General features: G+C 44.7%; 1 protein-coding gene across 1 annotated transcript in view; it reads right to left on the reverse strand.

The window, feature by feature from the left end:
- LOC112543262 (uncharacterized) overlaps positions 1 to 24,071 on the reverse strand; it is a 49,766-nt gene extending 25,695 nt beyond the window's left edge. The window contains exons 1-6 of the mRNA XM_088129430.1: positions 23,970 to 24,071; positions 23,192 to 23,406; positions 22,416 to 22,530; positions 22,221 to 22,288; positions 20,779 to 20,908; positions 17,830 to 19,923 (exon numbers count right to left, since the gene is read on the reverse strand). Of these exons, the coding sequence (XP_087985556.1) occupies positions 17,939 to 19,923; positions 20,779 to 20,908; positions 22,221 to 22,288; positions 22,416 to 22,530; positions 23,192 to 23,335 (2,442 nt within the window). The 5' untranslated portion in view covers positions 23,336 to 23,406; positions 23,970 to 24,071 and the 3' untranslated portion in view covers positions 17,830 to 17,938. Of the gene's footprint in view, positions 19,924 to 20,778; positions 20,909 to 22,220; positions 22,289 to 22,415; positions 22,531 to 23,191; positions 23,407 to 23,969 lie in introns of the transcript that reaches the window.
- Between the last annotated feature and the right edge of the window lie 401 nt (positions 24,072 to 24,472).

Below are 24,472 nucleotides of genomic sequence, written 5' to 3' on the forward strand. Positions count from 1 at the left end.
AAGAGTGAAAGGCAGCCGTAAAAGTGGGCCCCTTAAACTCACTAATGGTGAATCCAACATCTGTTGGAGGTGCTCAAACGGGAGGGCAATATGAAGAAGGTCTGCAGAGGGTGTGATTTCAGGTCCAGGAAGGTGCCTAGCAAACTACGGTAAAGCACTGTGGGGGAAGTGCCTAGTAGTTTGTGGTAAAGCACTCCACAGTAACCAACCCGTGTGCCTAGCAAACTGTGGTGAAGTAACCAGAGGTTTGTGGTATAGCACTGTGGAAGGAGGCTAGAGTAAGGAAAAATGTGTTAAGAGGATCCAGAAAAACCCTGAATTTAAGATTGATCAAGAGGGCCCTTTAGGGAAATTATTACGAGGCTGGACCTCTTCCCCTTATAAGGAAATAATAATAAAACAATTGAAATTGAATAAAGAGGACATGGTAAATTTGTGCTGTTATGTGTGGTGGGGAGACAAACAAGTTGCATGGCCCCGGGATGGGTCTAACGACTACTTCCAGTGCCATGCTTTATATGAATATGTAAAACAAAAAGAGTGTAAGTCACTAGAAAATGAATTGAATTATGCTTTAATCTGGACTCCTGACCAGTGGCCTGAATCGAGCAATAGGAGGAATAGTGAGTCCCTCATGTGGCTCGATGAGGTAGTGGAGGAGGAGAGAAGACTTCTACCACCACCATACAATCCAGAATATACCCAGGCCAATAACCAGTACCCTAAGCTCAGGAGAGAGCTTGACCAGTGTCAGAGAGATCTCAAAGATTTACCCTTTCATAACAAAGAAATTGAAACAGATAGGAGCAGGAGGCAGAAAAGGAGAGAGGAAGAGAATTCGAGCATGTTCCCCTTGCGGGAAATGACCTCGGGACTGAATCAACAAGGAGTCCCAGTAATCAGTTACATCCAAGATCCATTAAAAAGTTCGGAAGTAAGAGTATTTAAAAGAGAATTTAAAAGTTTAATAGAGGATCCTTTAGGAGTGGCTGAATTTCTCCAGATACAGTTGAGGGAATCGTAACACAACCCTTTCCAAAAACTAAGAGAGAACTAAGAAAATTTTTGGGACTAGTAGGATACTGCAGGCTGTGGGTAGACGGCTATACAGACCTAACTAAACCCCTTTATGCTAACTTATTAGAGGAAGAACCTGACTACTTAGAGTGGCAGGAAAGTGAAAAACAAAATTTTGAAAATTTGAAGGAGGCCCTCCAGCGGGCCCCAGTCTTAAGTCTGCCCAACTTAGATAAACCGTTTCATCTGTATGTAAATTCTGAAAATGGAATAGCAAAGGGGGTATTGACTCAGAAGTGGGCTGGACAGAGAAAGCCAGTGGCTTTCTTATCCAAAATTATGGACCCAGTAATCAGAGGATGGCCAGTTTGTGTACAGGCAGTTGCGGCCACTGCTATTTTGGTGCAGGAGAGCAGAAAGCTAACATTTGGGGGAGCTTTAATTGTAAGCACCCCTCACCAGGTCAGGGCTATTCTGCATCAGAAGGCAGGGAGGTGGCTGACTGACTCAAGGGTCCTAAAGTATGAAGCCATTTTGATGGAAAAGCCAGACTTGATTCTTGACTACAGATCTAAATGTGAACCCAGCCTAGTTCTTAGCCAATGAACATGAAAATGAAAGGGAACTAGAACACTACTGTGTAGATGTAATAGAATTACAAACAAAAGTCAAACCAGACCCTGTAGAGGAGGGATGCCACCTATTTATAGATGGATCTTCTAGAGTAATAAAGGGGAAAAGGCAGAATTGATATGTTGTAATAGAGGGTAGAGAGAGAGTGGTACTGGAAGCGGGAAGTTTGCCAAAGCATTGGCCAGCCCAGACTTGCGAATTGTATGCACTTAAACGGTCTCTCTGTCTTCTAGATGGGAAAATAGGGACTGTGTATACAGACTCCAAATATGCATTTGGAGTTGTACGAACATTTGGGAAAATCTGGACAGAAAGAGGGTTAATGACAAGCAAAGGAAAAGGGTTAGCACATGATGAGCTGGTAAAAAGGTGAGGCAGGCATTAATGGTGCCTGGGGAGATGGCGTTTGTGTATGTGAAAACTCTCAGAAAAGGAAGGGGGGGCTGATGATAAGAAAAAAGATGATTCATTATTGTTGTTTTGTGTGAACTAAAGAAAGTATCAGACCCCTGGCTGTGTTTTGGCCAAAGTTTGGGGTCAGATGAAGATTGAGTATGTCAGACTTTAAATATATACGTGAATCACAAGAAACTTTGGTCCCAGGAGGAATTAGACTATGCCTCCTGTTGGGTAGGGAGTTCTAATGGAATATTTGTGGTAAAAAGTAAAACTGAAGAGAAACAAGTGGGAAAAAACGGAAATGAAGAATCTCATAGAGGATCCAGTAGGATTGGCAGAACCATTGGATCAGTTTTGGGGACCAAATTTATATACTTGGTCCTTAATGTCTGTTATGAGTATTCTGTTCAGAGGAGAAGAGAGGGGATTAATTAGACATGCAGCTATTGTAGAATGGGATAGGAGAAATCCCGCAGGGGAGGGAATAGTAGCAGGAGATCAGAAGTTCCCAAGTATGGACCCTAACTGGAATAACAGCAATCCAAATGGGAGAAATAACATGAAAGATCGAAGAAACCTGATGATTCAAGGCATAAGGAATGCTGTGCCTGAGTCTCAAAATTTTAATAAAGCATTTGAAATCCAACAGGAAAAAGGAGAGGCACCCTCAGTGTTTTTATAGCGTCTGAGAGATCAAGTGAGAAAATATTCTGGTATGAATCCAGAGGACCCAGTAAATCAAAGTTTGTTAAAAGTCCATTTTGTTACCAAAGCATGGCCTGATATTCAGAAAAAGATTCAGAAAATAGATGCTTGGAATGAGAAACCATTTGAAGAATTGTTAAAAGAAGCTCAGAAAGTATTTGTTAAAGGGAGGTGTTACACACGCTGCTCCCAGATTCAGCTTATGGCCACTCACTCGCACACTCACAGCCTGTTGAGACACGTGGATCTTGTCAGCCCCCCTTGCTTTCCACCTGGGTCTTCCAGATAGGTGCGGCTGGAGCAGGCAGACACACAGCCCTGGTCAACAGCCGGGAAATAATTGGGGATACACACAAATCACTCCCAACCGAACACTGAGGCACAAGAGGTTCTTTGTAATACACGGAGACCCAGTGAATTTAAAGTAACAGCAAAACTTTACTGGTTGCAAGATACATTTGCTTTTTCTCATACACACACACACTTATCCACACTTACCCACATCCTTCCCAACTAGGCTGCCAGGCACTAGCTGGAGGGACTGAAACAGCCAAGTCTGGATCCAAAGGTGACTCAGAGTGGGCGGGCTTTGGGACTCCTTTTATCCCCAGAAGCCCTTGCTGGGCTGATTTACAAATTGATGGGATTGGGGTGAGGGTTTCCATGTGATCAGGCCCAACTTTTTTTTCTGGTTCAGGTCCTTTGTTTCCTTAACGACTTGCTTCCTTCTTATCTGCCTCCCATTTTGGATCTCACAGACAAGATCCCTGGCTTTTTCCTCTCTACTTACGTGCCTGATTCATCTTTAGGTTATGGTAGCTTCAGCCTAGTCTCACAGATGTTGGGAGAATAGAGGCAGAGAGATGGGAATGAGAAGTAAGGGAGGAGACATGAGATGGGGAAATCGAACAGGGCCCGTTCGACCCCCAGCAGAATGTTTCCATTGTGGGGAGCCAGGGCATTTTATGCGGCATTGCCCTAAATTACAGAGGGAAGAGAAAGTCATTCCATTGATGACATTTGGGGATGGTGAATAAGGAAGTCAGGAGTTTCTTAACTTAAGGTCCCACCAAGAACCCTTGAAAAATTTAAAGGTGGGACCTCAGGAGGAAGAATTGGTGCATAATTTAAAACAAAGTTTGATTACTGCCCTCATGTTGGCTTTACCGTCCCCAAACAAGCCCTTCCATCTGTTTGCCATGGTGAACAGAGGAACAGCTTTAGGAGTCTTCTCAAAAATAGGGAGGTAAGTGACAACCGGGGGCCTATTGGTCTAAAGCAGAAAGTTAACTTTTGGAGGAGCATTGGTGGTAAGCACCTCTACCAGGTCAGAACAATTCTAACTCAGAGGGCAGGCAGGTGGGTTACAGATTCAAGGATTCTGAAATATGAGGTGATTCTGATGACTGATTCCTGCCTCAATCCAGCCGCCTTCCTGTGGAGAGGGGAAATAGAGAACCAAGATCTTGAACATGATTGTTTATATGCAATTGTTAATGGGGAAATGGGTTCTCCTAGACGGAAGAGAAATGGTAAATAAACAGATTATGAGAGAGTTAATGGCAATTTTACATCAAGGAAACCAAAGGGGGGGGGCACAAGCAATGGATGATCTAATGCTTAGGAAATATGGCTGTGTTGGAATATATACTGGGGTTGTCCTCTTCATTATCTTTTCTCAGAAATAAAGGACTTCTAGCACAAACACCCCCCTTGGAATTTGCAGTCCACAATATCCAACCAGGAAACTGGGTCCTGATAAAAAGTTGGAAAGAAGAAAAACTCCAACCACAGTGGGAAGGACCGTACCAAGTTCTCCTCACTACTGAGGCTGCAGTGAGGACAAGAGAAAAAGGGTGGGCTCACTGCACCAGAGTCAAGGGCCCAGTGGAAGAGCCAAAACCTGAGTGGACAATCCAAACTTAAGAGGACCCGATGGACCTGAAGTTCCAGAGAAAATAAAGTCATGCTGGAGTATGGTGTTCTGGGGATGGGGGGTTTGTACTATTTGTCATTATCGGGTTGATTGTAGTTTGCTGTGCGAAACGTCAGTTCTTCTGTGAGGAAGAAGTGAAAGGGGAAACAGATCGTGTGGAAATGACCAATGTGTAAGAATGTGTGTGTTTTGTGATTATAAGTGTATAACTAATTGTGCTCATTGTATGGATTGTTGTGTAGTACATGCTGAGTGTACAAAGGGGAGTGTGATAATATAGATTTAAGTATCATCATTGTGGAGAAAAATGAGAATTGGGAACATGTGGAATTATTTGATACTTCCTCTGAGCCTGATGTTGAGTCAAACTCAGGGTAAGAAGGGGAATGAAGGGATAAAGTTTATGGTGCGGATATAGGAAACCAGTAACCCCCAGGTAATTCAATTTGATGCTTGCAAAGTACTGGAGTGTACTGGTCTTGAAGGGGGTCTTATTACTCACAGAGGGCTCAGAACCTTAGATAAGATTCTATGTGTTGTGGAAGATAAATTGGGTTGTCCATGGGAAACCAAGTCCACATATGCCCCGGGAAAGGGGGAACTAACTGCAGAGCTTTATAGAAAACCTGCCAGTCCCCGGTGTGAGAAATATGAGTGTAACCCTGTGATAATATCTATCATGTTAGACCCTGAAAGTTCATCTAAATCTAACGGCACACTTCTGGGGATGGAAGTATGGATGTCCTCAAGGTTACACAGGACAACACTAGTGCAAGGTTGTTGTTTCCAGCTAATCATAGAACAGAGGCAGACAGCTGGACAACCAGACCCAAGATCTAAGGTAAGATTAAATACTGATCCAGTAGTAGTAAGAATAATTGAGGTAACTGATCTGCGACAAACTATTGAAATAGAGACAGAGTATGGAGATGCAAATGTCTGGGTAGAATGGGTCAAATATACAGTAAAAAGCTTAAACAAGAGCAATTGCTATGCATGTGTCTCTGGTAAATCTGTAGCCCAAGTGGTCCCCTTTCCCTTGGGATGGAAACAGAATTTAAGAGGAAAATGCCACCCTCATTCTCTGCAGCGTATGGAAACCACATGGCATGCCTTACCAGGTGGGGTATAGGATTCACCACAGCTGCAGGAGAATTAGAAGCATGCACTGATGTTCTGAGTGTAAGTAAAATAATTGGTGGACATGGGAATTACTCTAACCTGAAAATTCCCAGGGCTGATCTATGGTGGTATTATGGGGGGGAAGACCTTGAGATCCACACTTCCTCCCTTATGGACAGGCACCTGTGCAATTGTACAATTGGCTATTCCATTTACCCTGACATTTGAAAAGGAAACAGTAGCTAGAAAGGAACTTAGAGTAAAAAGAGATGTTATAGCAACATCTTTTGATGACAGAATTTATATTGATGCTATAGGGGTACCCAGGGGAGTTCCTGATGAGTTCAAAGCTAGGAATCAAATAGCTGCAGGATTTGAATCATTCTTGTTTTGGTGGGTAACCATAAATAAGAATGTGGACTGAATAAACTACATTTACTACAACCAGCAAAGATTTATAAATTATACCAGGGATGCCATAAGAGGAATAGCAGAACATGCCACTAGCCGGATAGCCTGGGAGAACAGGATGATTCTGGATACGATATTGGCAGAAAAAGGGGGAGTTTGTGTAACGTTGGGAGGTAAGTGCTGTATATTTATACCCAATAACACCGCTCCTGATGGAACAATAACTAAAGCCTTGCAGGGGCTAAGCACTTTGACAGAGGAATTAGCTGAGAATTCAGGGATAGATATTTCCCTGACAGGATGGCTAGAATCTTGGTTTGGGAAGTGGAAGGATATGGTGGTATCAATACTAGCTTCCCTGATAGTAGTGATAGGGATTTTAACTGCATTGGGACGCTGTATAATTGTTGTGTTAGGGGCCTAGCCCAGAGGCTGATGGAAACAGCTATATCCAAACAAATGCCTCTGAAACCATCACCTTACAGTGAGAGTGTGTTCCTCTTAGAGGATTTAGCAGAGAACCCCAGAGAAAGGGAATGTGAAAATAGGCTTTCCCAATTGGAGGGGGGTTGGAACCAGTGTCAATAATAAAAGAATAAAAAGAAAAAAGGTGGAATGTGAGAGATGGTTAAAATATGTTAAAAGAAATAGCAACTTGAGCATGCTAAGAGTGTAGCTGCAATACTAAGTACCTAGCTGCCAAACGCTCTACCTCAAACTAGGGAGAGATCAGGAGACATCGCCATGGTCACCAAAGGGCCTCCAAGCAGCTCCCAGGGGCACAGGAAATAGGGAGGGGGGAAATCTCTCTGGAGTAAGATAAGGTAAGACAGAGCCAGTTTAAGGTGGCTTGACCTGTCCAAAGTGATACTTAGAAGAGATCTTGTAGGAATGAGTGAACTCTTGCCCTCCCAGCCTTCATTACCATTACAAAAACCACACCCCGCATAGCTAATCACCTATTTACCATGAACATGTGATGTATGTAGTATGTAGTACGTAGGGGTCTGTAGGAGGGGGTTAATATGAAATAGGCGGTCGTGTAGAGTATAACTTGGAGTACTTGGACCAATGAGGAAACAAGAAGGGATTTACGGCCGGGGGTAGAGATGTTTAAAAATTGCTGAGATCTGTGTTTCGGTGCGGACTCCAGCTTGCAGCTTTTGAGTTCCACCAGCCTTTGCAAACGCTTCAATAAACTTTACTTCTGACTAACCCAGAGAAAGACTTGTGAGTGCTTGTTTCGCACAAGAGCCAAGTCACACCAGGACAGGCAGGCGGGTTCAGACAACATGCCCGAAGCCCAAACACATCCCCCAACTGCAGGGGCCGTGTTCACACAAAGCACAGGGGTTGAAGGAAAGAAGCTGAAGAGGATCTCCCGGTTCACTCACCCTCCTAACATGTGTCGAAGTGCAGGGGATCCAGCCCAATTTCAGCCTCATCACCACATGGTGAGAATGCAGCACAATCTCTAGCCCTCCTTCCTTGCAGGGCTTTTCTTCTTCCCTGCTGGAGATTTGCAATACAAACTCTCCCCCTCCCCTCTCCCCCTCCCCCAGTGAGTGAAACACATGGTGTTCCCCTCTCTTTGCAGACGGGGCCCCCTGGAGGATGCCTTGTGCAATGCAGGACCTCATGCAAAGAGGGGAGAAAGGCTGTTATTTCCATGGGGTCAGGTGGAAGGGGGTGCGGTATCCCCCCCCCCCAATCAGGAAGCCTTCTCCATCCAGCTACTTTGGACAACTTTAGAACATCTCCAACCTTGCATTTTTAAGAGAGGTTCTGGAGAAAGTTGCTTCCCGGGTAGAGGGAGCAGGTGGAACAAAGCAGCAGACAGGAAATGGAATTCAGCATTTTTCTTGCTTAAGAGAGTAAAACTAAACCTCTCTTGATTCTGCATCCCATAAAAGAGGTCAATGGGAAACTGACAATCTTTCAGGCTTCTGTCCTTGTGCCCTACAAGAACATTGCAGAGCTCCAACAGGCTCTGTGGTCTCCAGTTCCTGACCTGGCTTGCCTGAAAGGGCTGATGCTCTGCAATTGCAGAGAGCCTTAGAGGAAGGAGACGATTTGGCTCCTTGGCAATCGGTTTCCAGCTGGGACACAGGATGGGAATTGCATCCATCGCACTTGTGGATGACTTATGGAGAGACCAGGATTGGGGGAGTGCAGTCCTACTAGGTCTCTCAGTGGCTTTTGGTACCCCTGACCGTGGCCTTCTTCTGCAACGTGTCCGAGGAAATGCCCTGCTTTGCAGTAGTTCTCCTCCTTCCTGAGGTCCTGATGGTGGAAATCTTCCCTCTCCTTCAAGCAACCGCCTGCCTGTTTATTCCCGGCTCAGAGGTGAATCTCGTAAGCTTTCTTTCTAACAATTTGGCAAGCCACCCAGGAGCCTGAGACTAACCGGGTCAATGGACCGAGCGTGGGAAGTTCACCCAGCCGGCACCAGACCATTTGTCCGCAGGGTGCCGTCCCAGACTCTGCCCGCTTCGACATTCGTAGTAAAAGTAGTTTTGGTTTTGAGCCAAAGAGTGGCTTGAACCTCCTGAGAACCTCTCTTGTCTCTATGGGGACAGCTTCGGATCTCTCAAGGTTAGTGAAAAAGGCCTCCGGGCTGACAAAGTTCAGGAAGGAAACAGGATTCAGAAATCCTGTTTGAATTCTAAGACCCTTAATGTTTCAATACAGATATATGTGTGTGTATGTACGTGTAAATACTAAATATGAAATATATGTGTAGGTAATATATAAAATCTTCTGGCATAGCTAATACTCTAGCTGAATACGTAAGGCTGCTCTTTTCCTTAACTCTGCCCTTGTGATTTATGTCTTCCTCTCTGCGCCTTGTTGCTCCACAAATTTCTACTGAACCAAGCTGGGGGGGTGGGGGGGGGAGGAAAAAGCAACACCAAATATATCAATGATCAATAAAATCTGAATGATGACTGGAATTCTATACTTGGTGGTGTGCATTCCTGACATGCCACATATTTAATTTTTTTTTACCAATTGTTGTTGTTTAGTCGTTAAGTCGTGTCTGACTCTTCATGACCCCATGAACCATGTTGCGCCAGGCCTTCCTGTCCTTCACTGCCTCCCTGAGTTTGCTCAGTTTCATGCTCATTGCTTCAGTGATGCTATCTAACCATCTCATCCTCTGCCGTCCTCTTCTCCTTTTGCCTTCAATCTTTCCCAGCATCAGGGTCTTCTCCAAAGAGATCTCTCTTCGCATTAGGTGACCAAAGTATCTGAGCTTGAACTTCATTATCGATCCTTCCAATGAGCAATCAGGGTTGATTTCCTTTAAGATTGACTGGTTTGACCTCCTAGCAGTCCAGGGGACTCTCAAGAGTCTTCTCCAGCACCACAGTTCAAAGGCATCAATTCTTCGGCGCTCGGCCTTTTTTATGGTCCAGCTCTCACAGCCATACATTACTACTGGAAAAACCATAGCTTTGACTATGCGGATCTTTGTCGGCAAGGTGACGTCTCTGCTTTTTAATATGCTATCTAGGCTTGCCATAGCTTTCCTCCCAAGGAGCAAGCGTCTTTTAATTTCATGGCTGCAGTCTCCGTCTGCGGTGATCTTGGAGCCCAAATAAATGAAGTCTGTTACTGCTTCCATTTCTACCCCTTCGATTTGCCAGGAATTGATGGGTCCAGATGCCATGATCTTAGTTTTTTTAATGTTGAGTTTCAAGCCAGCTTTTGCACTCTCCTCTTTCACCCTCATCAAGAGGCTCTTTAGTTCTTCTTCACTTTCTGCCATTAGGGTGGTATCGTCCGCATATCTGAGGTTGTTGATGTTTCTCCCTGCAATCTTAATTCCGGCTTGTGATTCTTCCAGCCTGGCATTTCTCATGATGTACTCTGCATATAGGTTAAATAAGCAGGGTGACAGTATACAGTCTTGTCGTACACCTTTCCCTATTTTGAACCAATCGGTTGTTCCATGACCGGTTCTAACTGTTGCTTCTTGGCCCGCATACAGATTTCTCAGGAGACAGGTAAGGTGGTCTGGTACTCCCATCTCTTTAAGAATTTGCCACAGTTTGTTCTGATCCACACAATCAAAGGCTTTTGCATAGTCAATGAAGCAGAAGTAGATATTTTTCTGGAACTCTCGTGCTTTCTCCATGATCCAGCGAATGTTGGCAATTTGATCTCTAGTTCCTCTGCCTCTTCGAAACCCAGCTTGTACATCCGGTAGTTCTTGGTTCACGTACTGCTGAAGCCTAGCTTGTAGGATTTTGAGCATAACCTTGCTAGCATGTGAAATGAGTGCAATTGTGCGATAGTTTGAGCATTCTTTGGCATTGCCCTTCTTTGGAATTGGAACGTAAACTGACCTTTTCCAATCCCGTGGCCACTGTTGCGTTTTCCAAACTTGCTGGCATATTGAGTGCAGCACTTTAACACCATCATCTTTTAGTATTTTAAATAACTCAGCTGGAATACTGTCATCTCCACTAGCTTTGTTGTTAGCAATGCTTCCTAAGGCCCACTTGACTTCACTCTCTAGGATGTCTGGCTCAAGGTCAGTGACCACACCAGCGTGGACATCAGGGACATTAAGATCTTTCTTGTATAGTTCTTCTGTGTATTCTTGCCACCTCTTCTTAATCTCTTCTGCTTCTGTTAGGTCCCTGCCTTTTTTGTCCTTTATCATGCCCATCTTTGCACTAAACGTTCCTTTGATATCTCCAATTTTCTTGAAGAGATCTCTAGTCTTCCCCGTTCTATTGTTTTCCTCAATTTCTTTGCACTGTTCATTTAAGAAGGCCTTCTTATCTCTCCTTGCTATTCTCTGGAAATCTGCATTCAGTTGCTTATATCTTTCCCTTTCACCCTTGCTTTTCACATTCCTTCTTTCCACAGCTATTTGTAATGCCTCATCAGACAGCCATTTTGCTTTCTTGCATTTCTTTTTCCTTGGGATGGTTTTAGTTGCTGCCTCCTGTACAATGTAACAGACCTCCGTCCATAGTTCTTCAGGCACTCTGTCTACCAAATCTAATCCTCTAAATCTATTCATCACCTTCACTGTGTACTCACAAGGAATATAATCTAAGTCATACCTGAGTGGTCTAGTGGTTTTCCCTACATTCTTCAATTTAAGCCTAAATTTTGCAGTAAGAAGCTCATGATCTGAGCCACAGTCAGCTCCTGGTCTTGTTTTTGCTGTCTGTATAGAGCTTCTCCATCTTTGGCTGCAAAATATATAATCAATCTGGTTTCGATATTGACCATCTGGTGATGTCCATGTGTAGAGTCGTCTCTTGTGTTGTTGGAAAAGAGTGTTTGCTATGACTAGCTTGTTCTCTTGACAGAATTCTATTAGCCTTTGCCCTGCTTCATTTTGTGCTCCAAGGCCAAACTTGCCTGTTATTCTGATTACTCCTTGACTTCCTACTTTAGCATTCCAATCCCCTATGATGAAAAGGACATCTTTTTTTGGTGCTAGTTCTAGAAGGTGTTGTAGGTCTTCATAGAAGCGGTCAACTTCAGCTTCTTCGGCATCAGTGGTTGGGGCATAGACTTGGATGACTGTGATATTGAATGGTTTGCCTTGGATACGCACTGAGATCATTCTGTCGTTTTTGAGGTTGTATCCCATTACTGCCTTTCCCACTCTCTTATTCACTATGAGTGCAACTCCATTTCTTCTAAGGGTTTCTTGCCCACAGTAGTAGATATAATGGTCATCCGAATTCAATTCACCCATTCCCGTCCATTTCAGTTCGCTGATTCCCAAGATGTTGACGTTCAATCTTGTCATCTCATGTTTGACCACATCCAGCTTGCCTTGGTTCATAGATCTTACATTCCAGGTACCTATACAATATTGTTCTTTACAGCATCGGACCTTCTTTTCGCTTCCAGATACATCCACAGCTGAACGTCCTTTCGGCTTTGGCCCAGCCGCTTCACTCTTTCTGGAGCTACTTGGAATTGCCCTCCACTCTTCCCCAGTAGCATATTGGACACCTTCCGACCTGAGGGGCTCATCTTCCGGCATCATATCTTTTAGCCTTTTGACATTGTCCATGGGGTTTTCTTGGCAAGGATACCGGAGTGGGTTGCCATTTCCTTCTCCAGTGGACCACATTTTGTCAGAACTCTCTGTCATGACCTGTCCGTCTTGGGTGGCCCTGCACGGTATAGCTCATGGCTTCACTGAGTTACGCAAGTCCCTTCGCCACGACAAGGCAGTGATCCATGAAGGGTTTTTTTTTTTTATCAATACCAATACTTTAATGGCCAAGTATAAAACATACACAAGGAATTTATCTCCGGTGATAACAGCAAAATCAACGGTGCGTTTGGATAAGAGCAAAAAAAAATCACATGGTATTCAGCAAAGCAATGGCATGAGGGAAAAAACTATTCTGATGTCTGGATGTTTTAACATAAGGAGCTCTATGGCACCGTCCTGAAGGAAGAAGTTGGAACAGATTGTACCCAGGATGAGAAGAGTCTGCAGATATCCTCTCTGCCCTCCTTTTGACCCTCACAGTATATAGTTCTTCTACAGAAGGCAGATGGATTGCAATGATCCTTTCTGCAGACTCAACTATTCGTTGGAGTCTGAGTCTGTCCTGTTTGGTTGCAGCACCAAGAGCTCCTGGGATAATTTAAACTTCCAAAGTTGCCGCAGGAAAAACACCCTTTGCTGTGCCTTTTTAATAATGGCTGTAATATTATACATCCATTTCAGGTCTTGGGAAAGTATAGTATATATTTTATATTTATATTTATGTATTTATATATATATATATATATATATATATATATATGTGTGTGTGTGTGTGTGTGTGTGTGTGTGTGTGTGTGTGTGTATATGTATGTATGTATATGTATATATATATATATATATATATATATATATATATATATATATAGTATATATTTTTTAAAGTCCTTTCATAGAGACCTCCTCTTGTATTTGATTTCTATGTACTTCTCTTTTGGAACAGACCTTTCTCCTTTTCATTTCTTTTCTTGAGGCATGTTTGCTGGTGTATGGTTTGGAAAGCCAATTCAGAACGCTACCGGGTGAAGCAAAGCCATACATACTTGAGCCATTGGGGTTGTGTGTGGGTAGGAAAGCTAACCGTGTTCCCCCCTCCAACAGATCTGGGATTCTGGGGCCTTTTAACAGAGCTCTGGGTCAGAGGAGAGGAAATCTCCTCTCTGTGTAAAGGCCCAAGCGAGCTCCAGTGGTCAGGAAGTGGCAACCTTGAGTAGAGGAAGACTGAAGTCTGTGTGGACTGCTTTGAACTGCTGGGAGTGGGTCTCAGGGAAGGTGGAAGGGCTGGCGAGGCTGCAGAAGAGAGAGGGCGAAGGGGCGAGGTGGTCTTTTGAAGGGCATCAGACGATGCACCATGGACGGAAGCAAAAAAAGGACATTGTATGTCGTAAGAGGGTTTGTGAGGAGTTAGTGTGTTGGGAATGGGGAAGATGAAGATGGACGTCTGTTTACTGGCAACTCTGTCTGAGGGGCTGATCTCAAGGTGGGGAGGCAGTTGATCTAAATGCAGAGTTGCAAAAAGCAGCTATCAGCTCTTTGAACGGCCCACCGGAAACGCTACCACGAATTGGCCCAGGAAGAAGTGAAGGAGTGCATGTTCCTCTGTTTCCCGTTTTTTTCTTCCTGGTGCAGGAGAACATCTGCCCAGAAGTGAGGGTAGGGCTAAAGGTCTGAAGGCTCAAATACTATTCTAATGGCAAAGATCTTTGCAACATCGTCCAGTATTTTGTAGTTTATACATGCTGTTACAAAATAACTCCAGCTCCGTGGCATATGTTTTATTTGAGAAACATCAGGGGGAAACCCCAGCCCAGTGCTTCTCAGGAGAATGTTATGAAAAGTCTCCTGCCCTTCCTATGGCTTTGGAGCATTATTTCCCTGAAGACAGAAGCCCCGAAGCAATCTTTTCCTTCCAGTCTATCAGACCTGAAGCTGTGGGAGGGTGGTGATGGGGGGACTTGCTTCCCCTCTAATGTAAAAAAGGTAATTGCAGCAAATGGGCAATTTGAGTGTTTCTTTTTTAGAATAAAGATCTGCCTTTCAAATGTTTTCTTTTGCAAATTTATTTTCTTCCACTGCTACTCTTAGGAAAAAGTGGTCACTTCTCTCAAGAAGACCTGAATTGCTGGGCTGCCCCCAAGAGTGCTTTGCATCTCCACCTTTATGAGCAGTCTCATTCTCTGCTTTGAAACAAGAATCCAGCCTTGGCCCTCAAGGGGGTCTTCCTGTCTTTTACTTTTAAACTAAAGGGGATATGAGGAGAGGTTTCCTAGGTTTCATGCTTCTCCCTCAATATGGATATGATGAACAAAAGGGAAACAATGTTTAGGACAATATTTGATAGCGCCTCCATGGACTGGTATGGTCTAGCTGAAAACAAAAGAAAATTTTTTGAAGAACTTTTGGGTCTGGAAGCAATCAAGGCACTTCATAAATTCCTATGTCAATGTAGATTCCTTTTCCCAGGTTGTCAAGTTCTCATTCTAGAAAATTATTAGGAACAAGAAGATATTAGTCCTTAGCAGTTACGGTATATAACGTTTTCATCAAATTAGAAATGTGATGAGCAGCCCACGTTCTGCCTCAGGGCTGCGTGCATTCATCCACACCCTTTCACAGCAGGAGGGCCTGCTATCTGGGGATGCATTTCTACAATTATGCTAACCTCTCAAGATTTGTCTTCCCTGTGGCAGTAAGAGTCAGCCTAGCAGCTTCATCTTCCACTGCATGATCAGGGAATTCATCCAAACAAGGCTCAAGGATCCCAGGAAGGTGATCCACTGGATCTGGGATCGGCCACTCTCTGCCCTGTGCGGCAAAGCCAATCTTTGGAGATCTCTTGGGATACTGGCACTGGGTTTTCACAGGGAAGGCCTCCCAAGGCAGCCAGTCCACCTCCTCTCTGGCCACAAATGGTTGAAGGGGAGGAGACCACTACTGGACCAAGCCATCCTGAAGCTCCATCAATGCTTTGTTGAGCCCCACCTAGTCTTGCCCAATATCAAAACCTCCCCCAGGAGAGAAGGTGCGCATTCTCCATGTGTGGACGTCAGACCCTGATGCTTCCTGCTGGTGGTTGCCATGAGGAAGGTGCAGGAGGAGACCCAAGAGTGCCCAGCGACATCAATGTCAATAAAAAACAACAGACCTGGTGCTACTGGGCACAGATGTACGGGGGTGGGGGGGATATGTGATAGACCCTGGGCACCAAGGAATGCTTCTTCAGGTAGGCCCAGAGAGACCTGAAGGGAGCCTCACAGCAGGAGAGAGAGCGGCGCAACTGATCCTGCACAACATCCACTCCCCTCCTGTGACAAAGGGAACCCCCTACCCAGAGGAAAGGAAAGGGGGAAAGACAATTCGGGGCCACAGGAGCAAAAGTGTGGGTGAAGGGAGGCACCAGGCATTTGAGAGGAGGCAAAGTATTCTGCCCTGCAGGAAAAAAAAACTCTTTCCCATCTCCAAATAGAAGAAGATTCCCCTACAAGAGTGGCGAATGATTGTCCTGTTGCTCAGTGGACTTCAATAGGAACTCTCGAGGAGGATTGCGGTCACCTCAGGAGGAGTCTCCCAACTCTTGAGTTGGGCACGGATCTGTTTCAAGCAAAGGTTGCTGCGCTGGCTGAAAACGCCTGCCTCTTCCTCCCGCTGACCGCTGCATACACGGACATTTCAACCGCCAGATTGTCATCGCTGAACAGCCGTGCTACTGTTAGGTCTCCATATCTTTGCCTCATGACTGCCAAGGGAGATTCCCTGTCTCCACAAAGCCATTGAATGACTCTAAAATTGGTGACTTTTTCGACTTTGTGAGAGAGTGGTTGCGAACTCAGCAGTCCCTAATAATCAACCAAACCTCTAAATGTGCTTTTATTGTTGTCTACAATACATAAGATGGGCAGGTAAAGCCCCTCAAGTGAAACTCGGGGCATTCTGCGGAGGGCTGGGCACCCTGATCGTAAGAGAGAGCTCGCAGGGGTGGACTGACCAATAGAAGAGAATATGTGCGGCTCAGGGTTGAACTGTGGAGTCCTTGGGGTCCTCTGAGCTTCGTTGTTTTCTTGAAAACATTTCATTACCCGGGTAGGTGACACGTTTAGTGCTAGCAGGAAATGTTTGCAAGAAAACAACCAAGCTCAGAGAGCCCCAAGGACTCCCCAGGGGTGGACTGCACAGTATTCACCCGCCTGAGACATTTTCCTTCTCCCTCCGGGAGACATTTGCTCTTTTAATTCGGTTGATAATTCCAAATTGATAGAGGGAAGCATAGAGGATTTCAAAACTTTGGTTGACAACATTGGCTACAGTCAGGGCTTCTCTGATTTTTCACAGCTTACCTCCTGGTTACCATACTTTGCCTGGCTGAAGACAACATTCCTGGGAATTATGGGCTTGGTGGTAATAGGAATATTTGTTTGCTGTTTTGCTCAGGGCTTACCCTCCTGCTTGGGGTGTTGTAGGGGATGCTCTTCTGTTCTCAAAGCAAGATCAACACCCTTTCCCCAAGGCAGGGATCCCTAATCTTGATGCAGAATGGCCAAAAATACGAATCTGAGTCACAGGATGATGTACAGCTACAAGATTCCCTGATTCTGCATAAAATATTCTGTTTTTGCACAAAAAGAAAAAGGAGGGATTGTGAGAAGGAAATCAAAGTCTCCCTCACCTCCATCATGTCAGCAGGAAGTCAAAGCTTCCCATTTGTCTCACCCTTCCTTTCTTTATCTGAACAGCAATCAAGGCATAGGATCAAATTATAGTAAGAATGGGCTTATCTAAAAGGATTAAAAATGTAGCAGGAAGAATCGGGAGTCCTCCACCCCAGCCCAAAATTACATAACTAAAGACCTGGCTGGAAGGGCCAACATTCCTTGAAGCCTTAATCAGATCATATGAAGATTTCTTCTCTGAAGGGATCTAGATGCCAGTTAGACCATGCCAGGTAAGGGAACCACAGGAAACCCCAGTGCAGGAGGGCACCTAACCTTAAAACGCTCTCTTCTAAAGACCCAACCAATTTGACCTCTCTTGGAATCTGGGAATCACCTTCTCCAAGAATTCCTTGAGGGCCGGCTTTCCTTCGCACCTTTCCAGGAACAAGAGGATCTGCCCTATAAAGGAACTCCTGGGGAAACCCAAGCATGGCTGCCCCACAGATGATCCTCTTGTGTATCTGGCTCTGGAAAATCAACTCTTCTCTCTCCTTCAAGCAAGCGCCGCCGTGTTTATTCCCAGCTGGGAGAGGAACCTGGTAAGGTTTCTTTCTAACCCTGGGATAAATGTAAACGTAATAAAAAATAACTTTCTCTTATTGGGGTGCATAGCATTGGCCACTTAAAATAACAGTACATTCAAAAATCCAGTCCAAAATTAAAATGGCCCTTTTATTTTTATTGGTACATTGATTTCCCTTGGGCTGACAGTTCTGAGGGTCAGGCTAAAGGAAATCATCTTTTCCCAGTTCAGTGTACACAAATAGAAAATGTATAGATTTAAACAACTAAATCTAGGATTTACATGGATTCTCACCCAAACAGATCTGTGTATGGGAAATTAGGTCATTCTTCCTCCTGAAGCTCTTTCCACACTCCATGCATTTATATGGTTTCTCCCCTGTGTGGATTCTTTTATGGGAAGTAAGTTTATCATTTTGAGAAAAAGTCTTTCCAGAGTCCATGCATTTATATGGTTTGTCCCGTGTGGATCCCGTTATGAGAATTAAGACACTTACTAGTACGAAAGCCCTTTCCACACTCCATGCATTTATATGGCTTCTCCCCTGTGTGGATCCTGTTATGGGAAGTAAGTTTACTGTTTTGAGTAAAAGTCTTTCCACACTCCATGCATTTATATGGCTTCTCCCCTGTGTGGATCCTGTTATGGGAATTCAGATGACCCTTCTGAGTAAAGCTCTTTCCACACTCTGTGCACTTATATGGTTTCTCCCCTTTGTGAATCCCGTTATGAGAAGTAAGTACACTCCTAGTACGAAAGCTCTTTCCACACTCCAAGCATTTATATGGCTTCTCCCCTGTGTGGATCCTGTTATGGGAAATAAGTACACTGTTTTGAGTAAAAGTCTTTCCACATTCCATGCATGTATATGGTTTCTCCCCTGTGTGGATCCATTTATGGGAGGTAAGTTGACTCTTCTGAGTAAAGCTCTTTCCACACTCGGTGCATTTATATGGTTTCTCTCCTGTGTGGATCCTGTTATGGGAAGTAAGTACACTCCTAGTACGAAAGCTCTTTCCACACTCCATGCATTTATATGGTTTCTCCCCTGTGTGGATCTTTTTATGAGAGGTAAGTTGACTGCTATTAGTAAAGTTCTTTCCACACTCCATGCATTTATATGGTTTCTCCCCTGTGTGGATCCATTTATGGGAGGTAAGTTGACTGCTAGTAGTAAAGCTCTTTCCACACTCCAAGCATTTATATGGCTTCTCCGCTGTGTGGATCCATTTATGGGAGTTAAGTTGACTGCTAGTAGTAAAGTTCTTTCCACACTCCATGCATTTATATGGTTTCTCTCCTGTGTGGATCCTGGTATGGGAATTCAGATGAGCCTTGTGAGTAAAGCTCTTTCCACACTCAGTGCATTTATATGGCTTCTCCCCTGTGTGGACGCTTTTATGGGAAGTAAGATCCCTGCTAGCAGTAAAGCTCTTTCCACACTCCAGGCATTTATATGGCTTCTCCCCTGTGTGGATCCATTTATGGGAGGTAAGTTGACTGCTATTAGTAAAGTTCTTTCCACACTCCATGCATTTATATGGTTTCTCTCCTGTGTGGATCCTGTTATGTGAATTCAGATGATCCCTCCGAATAAAGCTCTTTCCACACTCAGTGCATTTATATGGCTCCTCCCCTGTGTGGACGCTTTTATGGGAAGTAAGATCCCTGCTAGTAGCAAAGCTTTTTCCACACTCCAGGCATTTATATGGTTTCTCTCCTGTGTGCATATTTTTATGTCTGACAAGGGATGTATTTTGAGGGAAGCTCTTTCCACACTCCATGCATTTATATGGCTTCTCCCCTGTGTGCATCCTATTATGGTAAGTAAGATAACTGCTACTAGTAAAGTTCTTTCCACATTCCATGCATTTATATGGTTTCTCCCCTGTGTGGATCCTTTTATGGGAATTTAGACCAGACCGCTGAGCAAAGCCCTTTCCACACTCCATGCACTTATATGGTTTTTCTCCTGTGTGGATCCTGTTATGGGAAGTAAGTTGTATCTTAGTACGAAAGCCCTTTCCACACTCCATGCACTCATATGGCTTCTCCCCTGTCTGGATCGTTTTATGAGACGTAACGGACCCATTTTCAGAGGAAACAGTGAAGGTCCAATTGGGTGTTTTTCCGTTGTCTCTGCAGATATAATCTTCTCCTTTGGTTTGGGTTGGAGAGTGTTCATTTCCCACTAATTTGTCTTTTAATAGTCTTATACTTTTTCCCATATACCTTTCCTTTATTTTTCCTTGTTGGGCAAGAAAGCCTCGCGTGTCATCATCCATGGAAGATGAGATTTCCTGATTCCAACTATTTGACTGGTTTCTCTCATGACTTTCTAGTGGCATCTCTAGTTCCTTGTCCATTCCGTCTCCATGCCTGATCAGTCTGGATTTTTCATTGGGATCTTTATTCTCACAGCGATGACCACCTGCAAAGGAAACGAGAAATGAAAATTATAGCAAGGTTGGGAGAAAAGATCAAACTGTAGGATTTGCATGTTTGCATGGTTACAATGGCAGGGTATAGAATGGATAATTTCTATCTTCATGAGCCACAAAAGCTTTGAAAATATCTAAAGTATCCACTTTATTTATAGTTATCCCTATATAGTCAACCTTACCCAGAGTCAGTGTTGAGTTCAGGAAGAATCCGGGGAAACATCCAAGGAGGCATTAGGAGAAAACCTAACATTTATTGGAGGGGGGGTCAATAACAGGAACGACCAGTGAGAACTAAATCAATTTTGAAATTCGTCCTTTTCTTCCTACCCAAAATACCTTCCATTTGCTATTCATTTTTCAAATGACAAAATCACATGGTTGCAGAGAAAAAAAATTCTAGAGCTCTTCTATGAACCCTAAACAGCACGTTTGCAATGGAAAAACAGCACCATTTTGCCCTTAACCCCAAGGCTCAGGATAGAAATCAAAAGGAAGACAAGTCAACAGCCTGAAGAAATGAGAATCCTTCAGAGGACAGACAGGGAAGCATTTGGGCCCAAAGAGCTGAAATCAGTGTGATGGAGTTGAGCATCTCCTCAATCCAAGGGAATAGTTTTTCATTGATACGTTTAAACAGAAATGGAAAAATTCCCCAGATCAGAAATGCATCAAAGCAGAGAGTCATTGACCTCCTTCCTTCCTTAGAGCAGGAGAAGGCCAGATCTTTTCCTTCTCCCTGCCAAGAGGTGACATCTGGTTGGAGATTTTCTTAATAAGATGTAGCTGATGGCAGGTAACTAAGTCATCCCAAACTCTCTGATGGGAGAGAAGCAAAACCTTACCCAGAGAGATCACGTTGCGATAATTTTCCAGCATGACTTCCCAATGCAGCGCTTTTTGGCGAGGATCCAACTGAGACCACTCCTCCTCGGAGAAATACACAGCCACCTCCTCGAAGGACACAAAACCCTCCTGAAGAAAGAAAGAAAAAAGAACAGAACAGGCCTGGAGGATTTGCAAGATCTGTCCTGTTCTTCACAAATTCCCAAAGCAAAGATATGCACCAAGTTGAATGGCTGGGCTTTGTGGGATTCCAAGGTTTAGGTGAGAAAATGGAAAGAGCCAAAACTTTGGACTGAAGAAATATCTGAGGCAGGGCTGTTCAACTCGATTGCTTCTACAGGACCGTTCAGTGCCATTCAGTGACAGCAACCCCAATTACTTTCTGGATCGATCCATCAGTTGATCCATTCACCCATCTTGAAAGGACTCTCACCTTCTTGAGAGAAGGAGCTGGCAGACGGGCTTCAGAAACCCCACCTATCAGTGTCTCCAATCCTTCCTTGGGGGGCAGGGGGATTCTTTCTAGCATTTCAGCAAAGGGCTTATGGTGTCCCCAGAAGGAGCAATCGTGCCCATGCTCAACAACTCCATGAAAGTGCTGGGGGAGCACAGCCAGGGATTTGGGTGGGGGGCCATCAATATGCAGAGGCACACAAGCTGGGTTCTTCTCCTCAGACTGCAAGAAAGGTGCTAGTAGTATGAGCCGCTGGCTGAATGGGAGACAAGAAAGTGGAGGCAATTTTCTGGGAAGAAATTTCGCAGCCTTTGCCAAGCTGGATTCCTTGGCCTCCAAATCAAGGCACAAATCAAAGGATTAGAAATTACTTTGCAAGTCAAAAGGGCCTTGATTATATGCTCTTTCAGAATTTCACTTACATACTTTTCTCTCTGGCCACTTTCATTGGATTTTAATAGCCTGTCTTATGTCTTTGATGTGCTGATATTTCTTATCACTGGTTGGAAACAAGGCTTTTTAAAAATGGCAATGTGCCAGTCTGAGTATTTAGTTATTTTTGAGCATCCTTGCACAATTCCAACTCAAAGAATGAAAAAACGAATGGGTCTCTGTTTAGCGGGTCCTAAGAATATTATTCCTATCTCTTGAGAAAGTTTTGAATAAATTAATTATTATAAACTAATAGGAAGAGTAAGTAGCAAAAGGGGAGTTACGTACTGGTCATTAAAAAAAAAGATATTCTAATAACAATCTCAGGGAGAAAGTACAAACCAATTTGTATCCCAACCAAAGACTTCAGGGCAGGCTGAGCTGACTGAGAACAACCTGAATCTTCCATTCGCCATCCCATGTTGCTGAAGGATAAGAAAACACCCAGGCCCACAAAAGGGGGAAAAATGGAAGGAGAGAGTCCTACGTACACCAGCTTGACTGCCTGATGGAAAGGGAGAATAGAAATCTAATAGATAAATTTCCTCCTCTTACTTGAGCTGGAGGTTCAGCCCCTGTTTCAGCTCCACCAGAAAGAGCAGACAACTTGGTTTGAGTCTTCCCTGTGAGGGAGAGAGAATTTTAAAGTGCAGAATTAACAAAATAGGAAGAGGCATTCTAGAGAAGAGGAGACATAGAGAAGAGGAGACAGCTGGGATCTCTCTGGGGAATGGGAGGGCCTTCGATTACCTCCTGAGGTGTCCTGACTTGGATCTTCCTGAGAGACCCTCCTGAAAGACAGCTCCTGAGGGGGACTGGATGGATTCCTCCTTAGGTCAGGATCTCTGATGTCCATAGCAAAGGACTTGAAATAGGAGGCAGGAGAAAAGAAGAAGAATTAACAGACATCACACATGAAGTGGATTCTTGTTCTCTGAACACAACTTCAAAGCCCCCAGTGTCCATCAGGGAGGCTGGAAAGTGAGAGGAACGGCTGTCCCAAATCTATCTTCTAGAATGGATAACGGAACAATGTCCTAGAAGAATTAATGACACGTCTCCACATATTACGAATGCCAGAGAACTCTTCTCAGGACTGGGTTAAGAATTCAAATGCATTGTTTATTCCATTCAGACCCCTTCTGGGCTCCCAAAATGAAGGTCTCCCACCTGCAACCCGACCTGCTCCTTCTGCTCCTCTGCCTGTCTCAGGAGGAAGCCTTCTGCCAGGGCCACTGCCTGGGAGCTGGTGTCTGCTCCGCACTCCTGCACCCAGCTCTGCATCTGCAGTGGCAGAAGGGCCAGGAACTGCTCCAGAACAACCAGGTCCAGCATCTGCGCCTTTGTGTGCTTTTCTGGTCTCGACCACTGACTACAAAAGTAGTGGAGATGGCTGCAAAGCCCTCGGGGCCCTCAGCCTCCTGGTCTGAACGGGTGGTTTCCTCCTTCAGGACCTTCTGCCCAGTTCTTGCCCAGATCTCCCCACAACTCCCAGGCTGAACAGCAGAAGGGCCTTCTCCACTTACCTCACTTGCTAAGGGTTGTGTCTCCATTCTTTCTCTGTTGTGTAACGCAACTCCAAAGTGGTCCAGGGAAGGTTGTGGCTCTCCAAATGCCTTTTCATTCATAGGACTGTTCCTGTAGCTGCAGGAATGACCACAACAGGCCATTCAGCCCTCTTTGCCCAAGAGAGAGTTTTGTCTCTATGCGAAGACCTACAAAAGGCTTCCAGGTTGTGTGTCTGAGATGGGAAAGAAAAGAGATTCCAAGAATTAGAAAGTGATGGATTTCACCACTGAACAACACTCATCCGCATGGAAGGCACAATTTTTCTGAGCTGGTATAGGATGGCAGTGGCATTGAGCAGATGAGTCCTGTGTTATTTGTTTGTGTGTGTTGCAAAAAGGGGTGGACATCACTGAAGGTTTTGGAATACCCAATAAATGCTTATTGGAGCATTTTCTATTTCTTTTGCTCAGAAGGAAGGGCTGGCTTTTTAAAAACTGATATCTGCGTTTCCCTACAAGCAGGATTCACACCACATGGCAAACACCAAACAGGTTAACAAACCACCAAAGTTCAGTTCAGATAAAAAGCAATACCAGTGAAATGAGCCTGCCTTGGGATGTCCTCGTTCCCTTTCTTCAGGGTTTGCTTTTAAGAGGCAAGTCACACCAGGACAGCCAGGCGGGTTCAGACAACATGCCCGAAGCCCAAACAGATCCCCCAACCGCAGGGGCAGAGTCCACACAAAGCACAGGGCGTGAAGGAACGAAGCTTAGCAGGATCTCCTGGTTCACTCACCCTCTTAAGACCTGTCGAACTGCAGGGGATCCAGCCCAATTTCAGCCTCAACAGCGCATGGTGAGAATGCAGCACAATCTCTAGCCCTCCTTCCTTGCAGGGCTTTTCTTCTTCCCTGCTGGAGATTTGCAATACAAACTCTCCCCCTCCCCTCTCCCCCTCCCCCAGTGAGTGAAGCACATGGTGTTCCCCTCTCTTTGCAGACGGGGCCCCCTGGAGGATGCCTTGTGCAATGCAGGACCTCGTGCAAGGAGGGGAGAAAGGCTGTTATTTCCATGGGGTCAGGAGGAAGGGGGCTGTGGTCCCCCCCCCCCCCCCCGATCAGGAAGCCTTCTCCATCCAGCTGCTTTGGACAACTTTAGAACATCTCCAAACTTGCGTTTTTAAGAGAGGTTCTGGAGAAAGTTGCATCCCGGGTAGAGGGAGCTGGTGGAGCAAAGCAGCAGACAGGAAATGGAATTCAGCATTTTTCCTACTTAAGAGAGTAAAAAGAATCCTGTCTT

This window comes from Python bivittatus, unplaced genomic scaffold, assembly GCF_059951505.1.
Source record: "Python bivittatus isolate LINGU-HERP-01145 unplaced genomic scaffold, Pbiv_v1 ctg000810_np1212, whole genome shotgun sequence".
Taxonomy (NCBI): Eukaryota; Metazoa; Chordata; class Lepidosauria; order Squamata; family Pythonidae; genus Python; species Python bivittatus.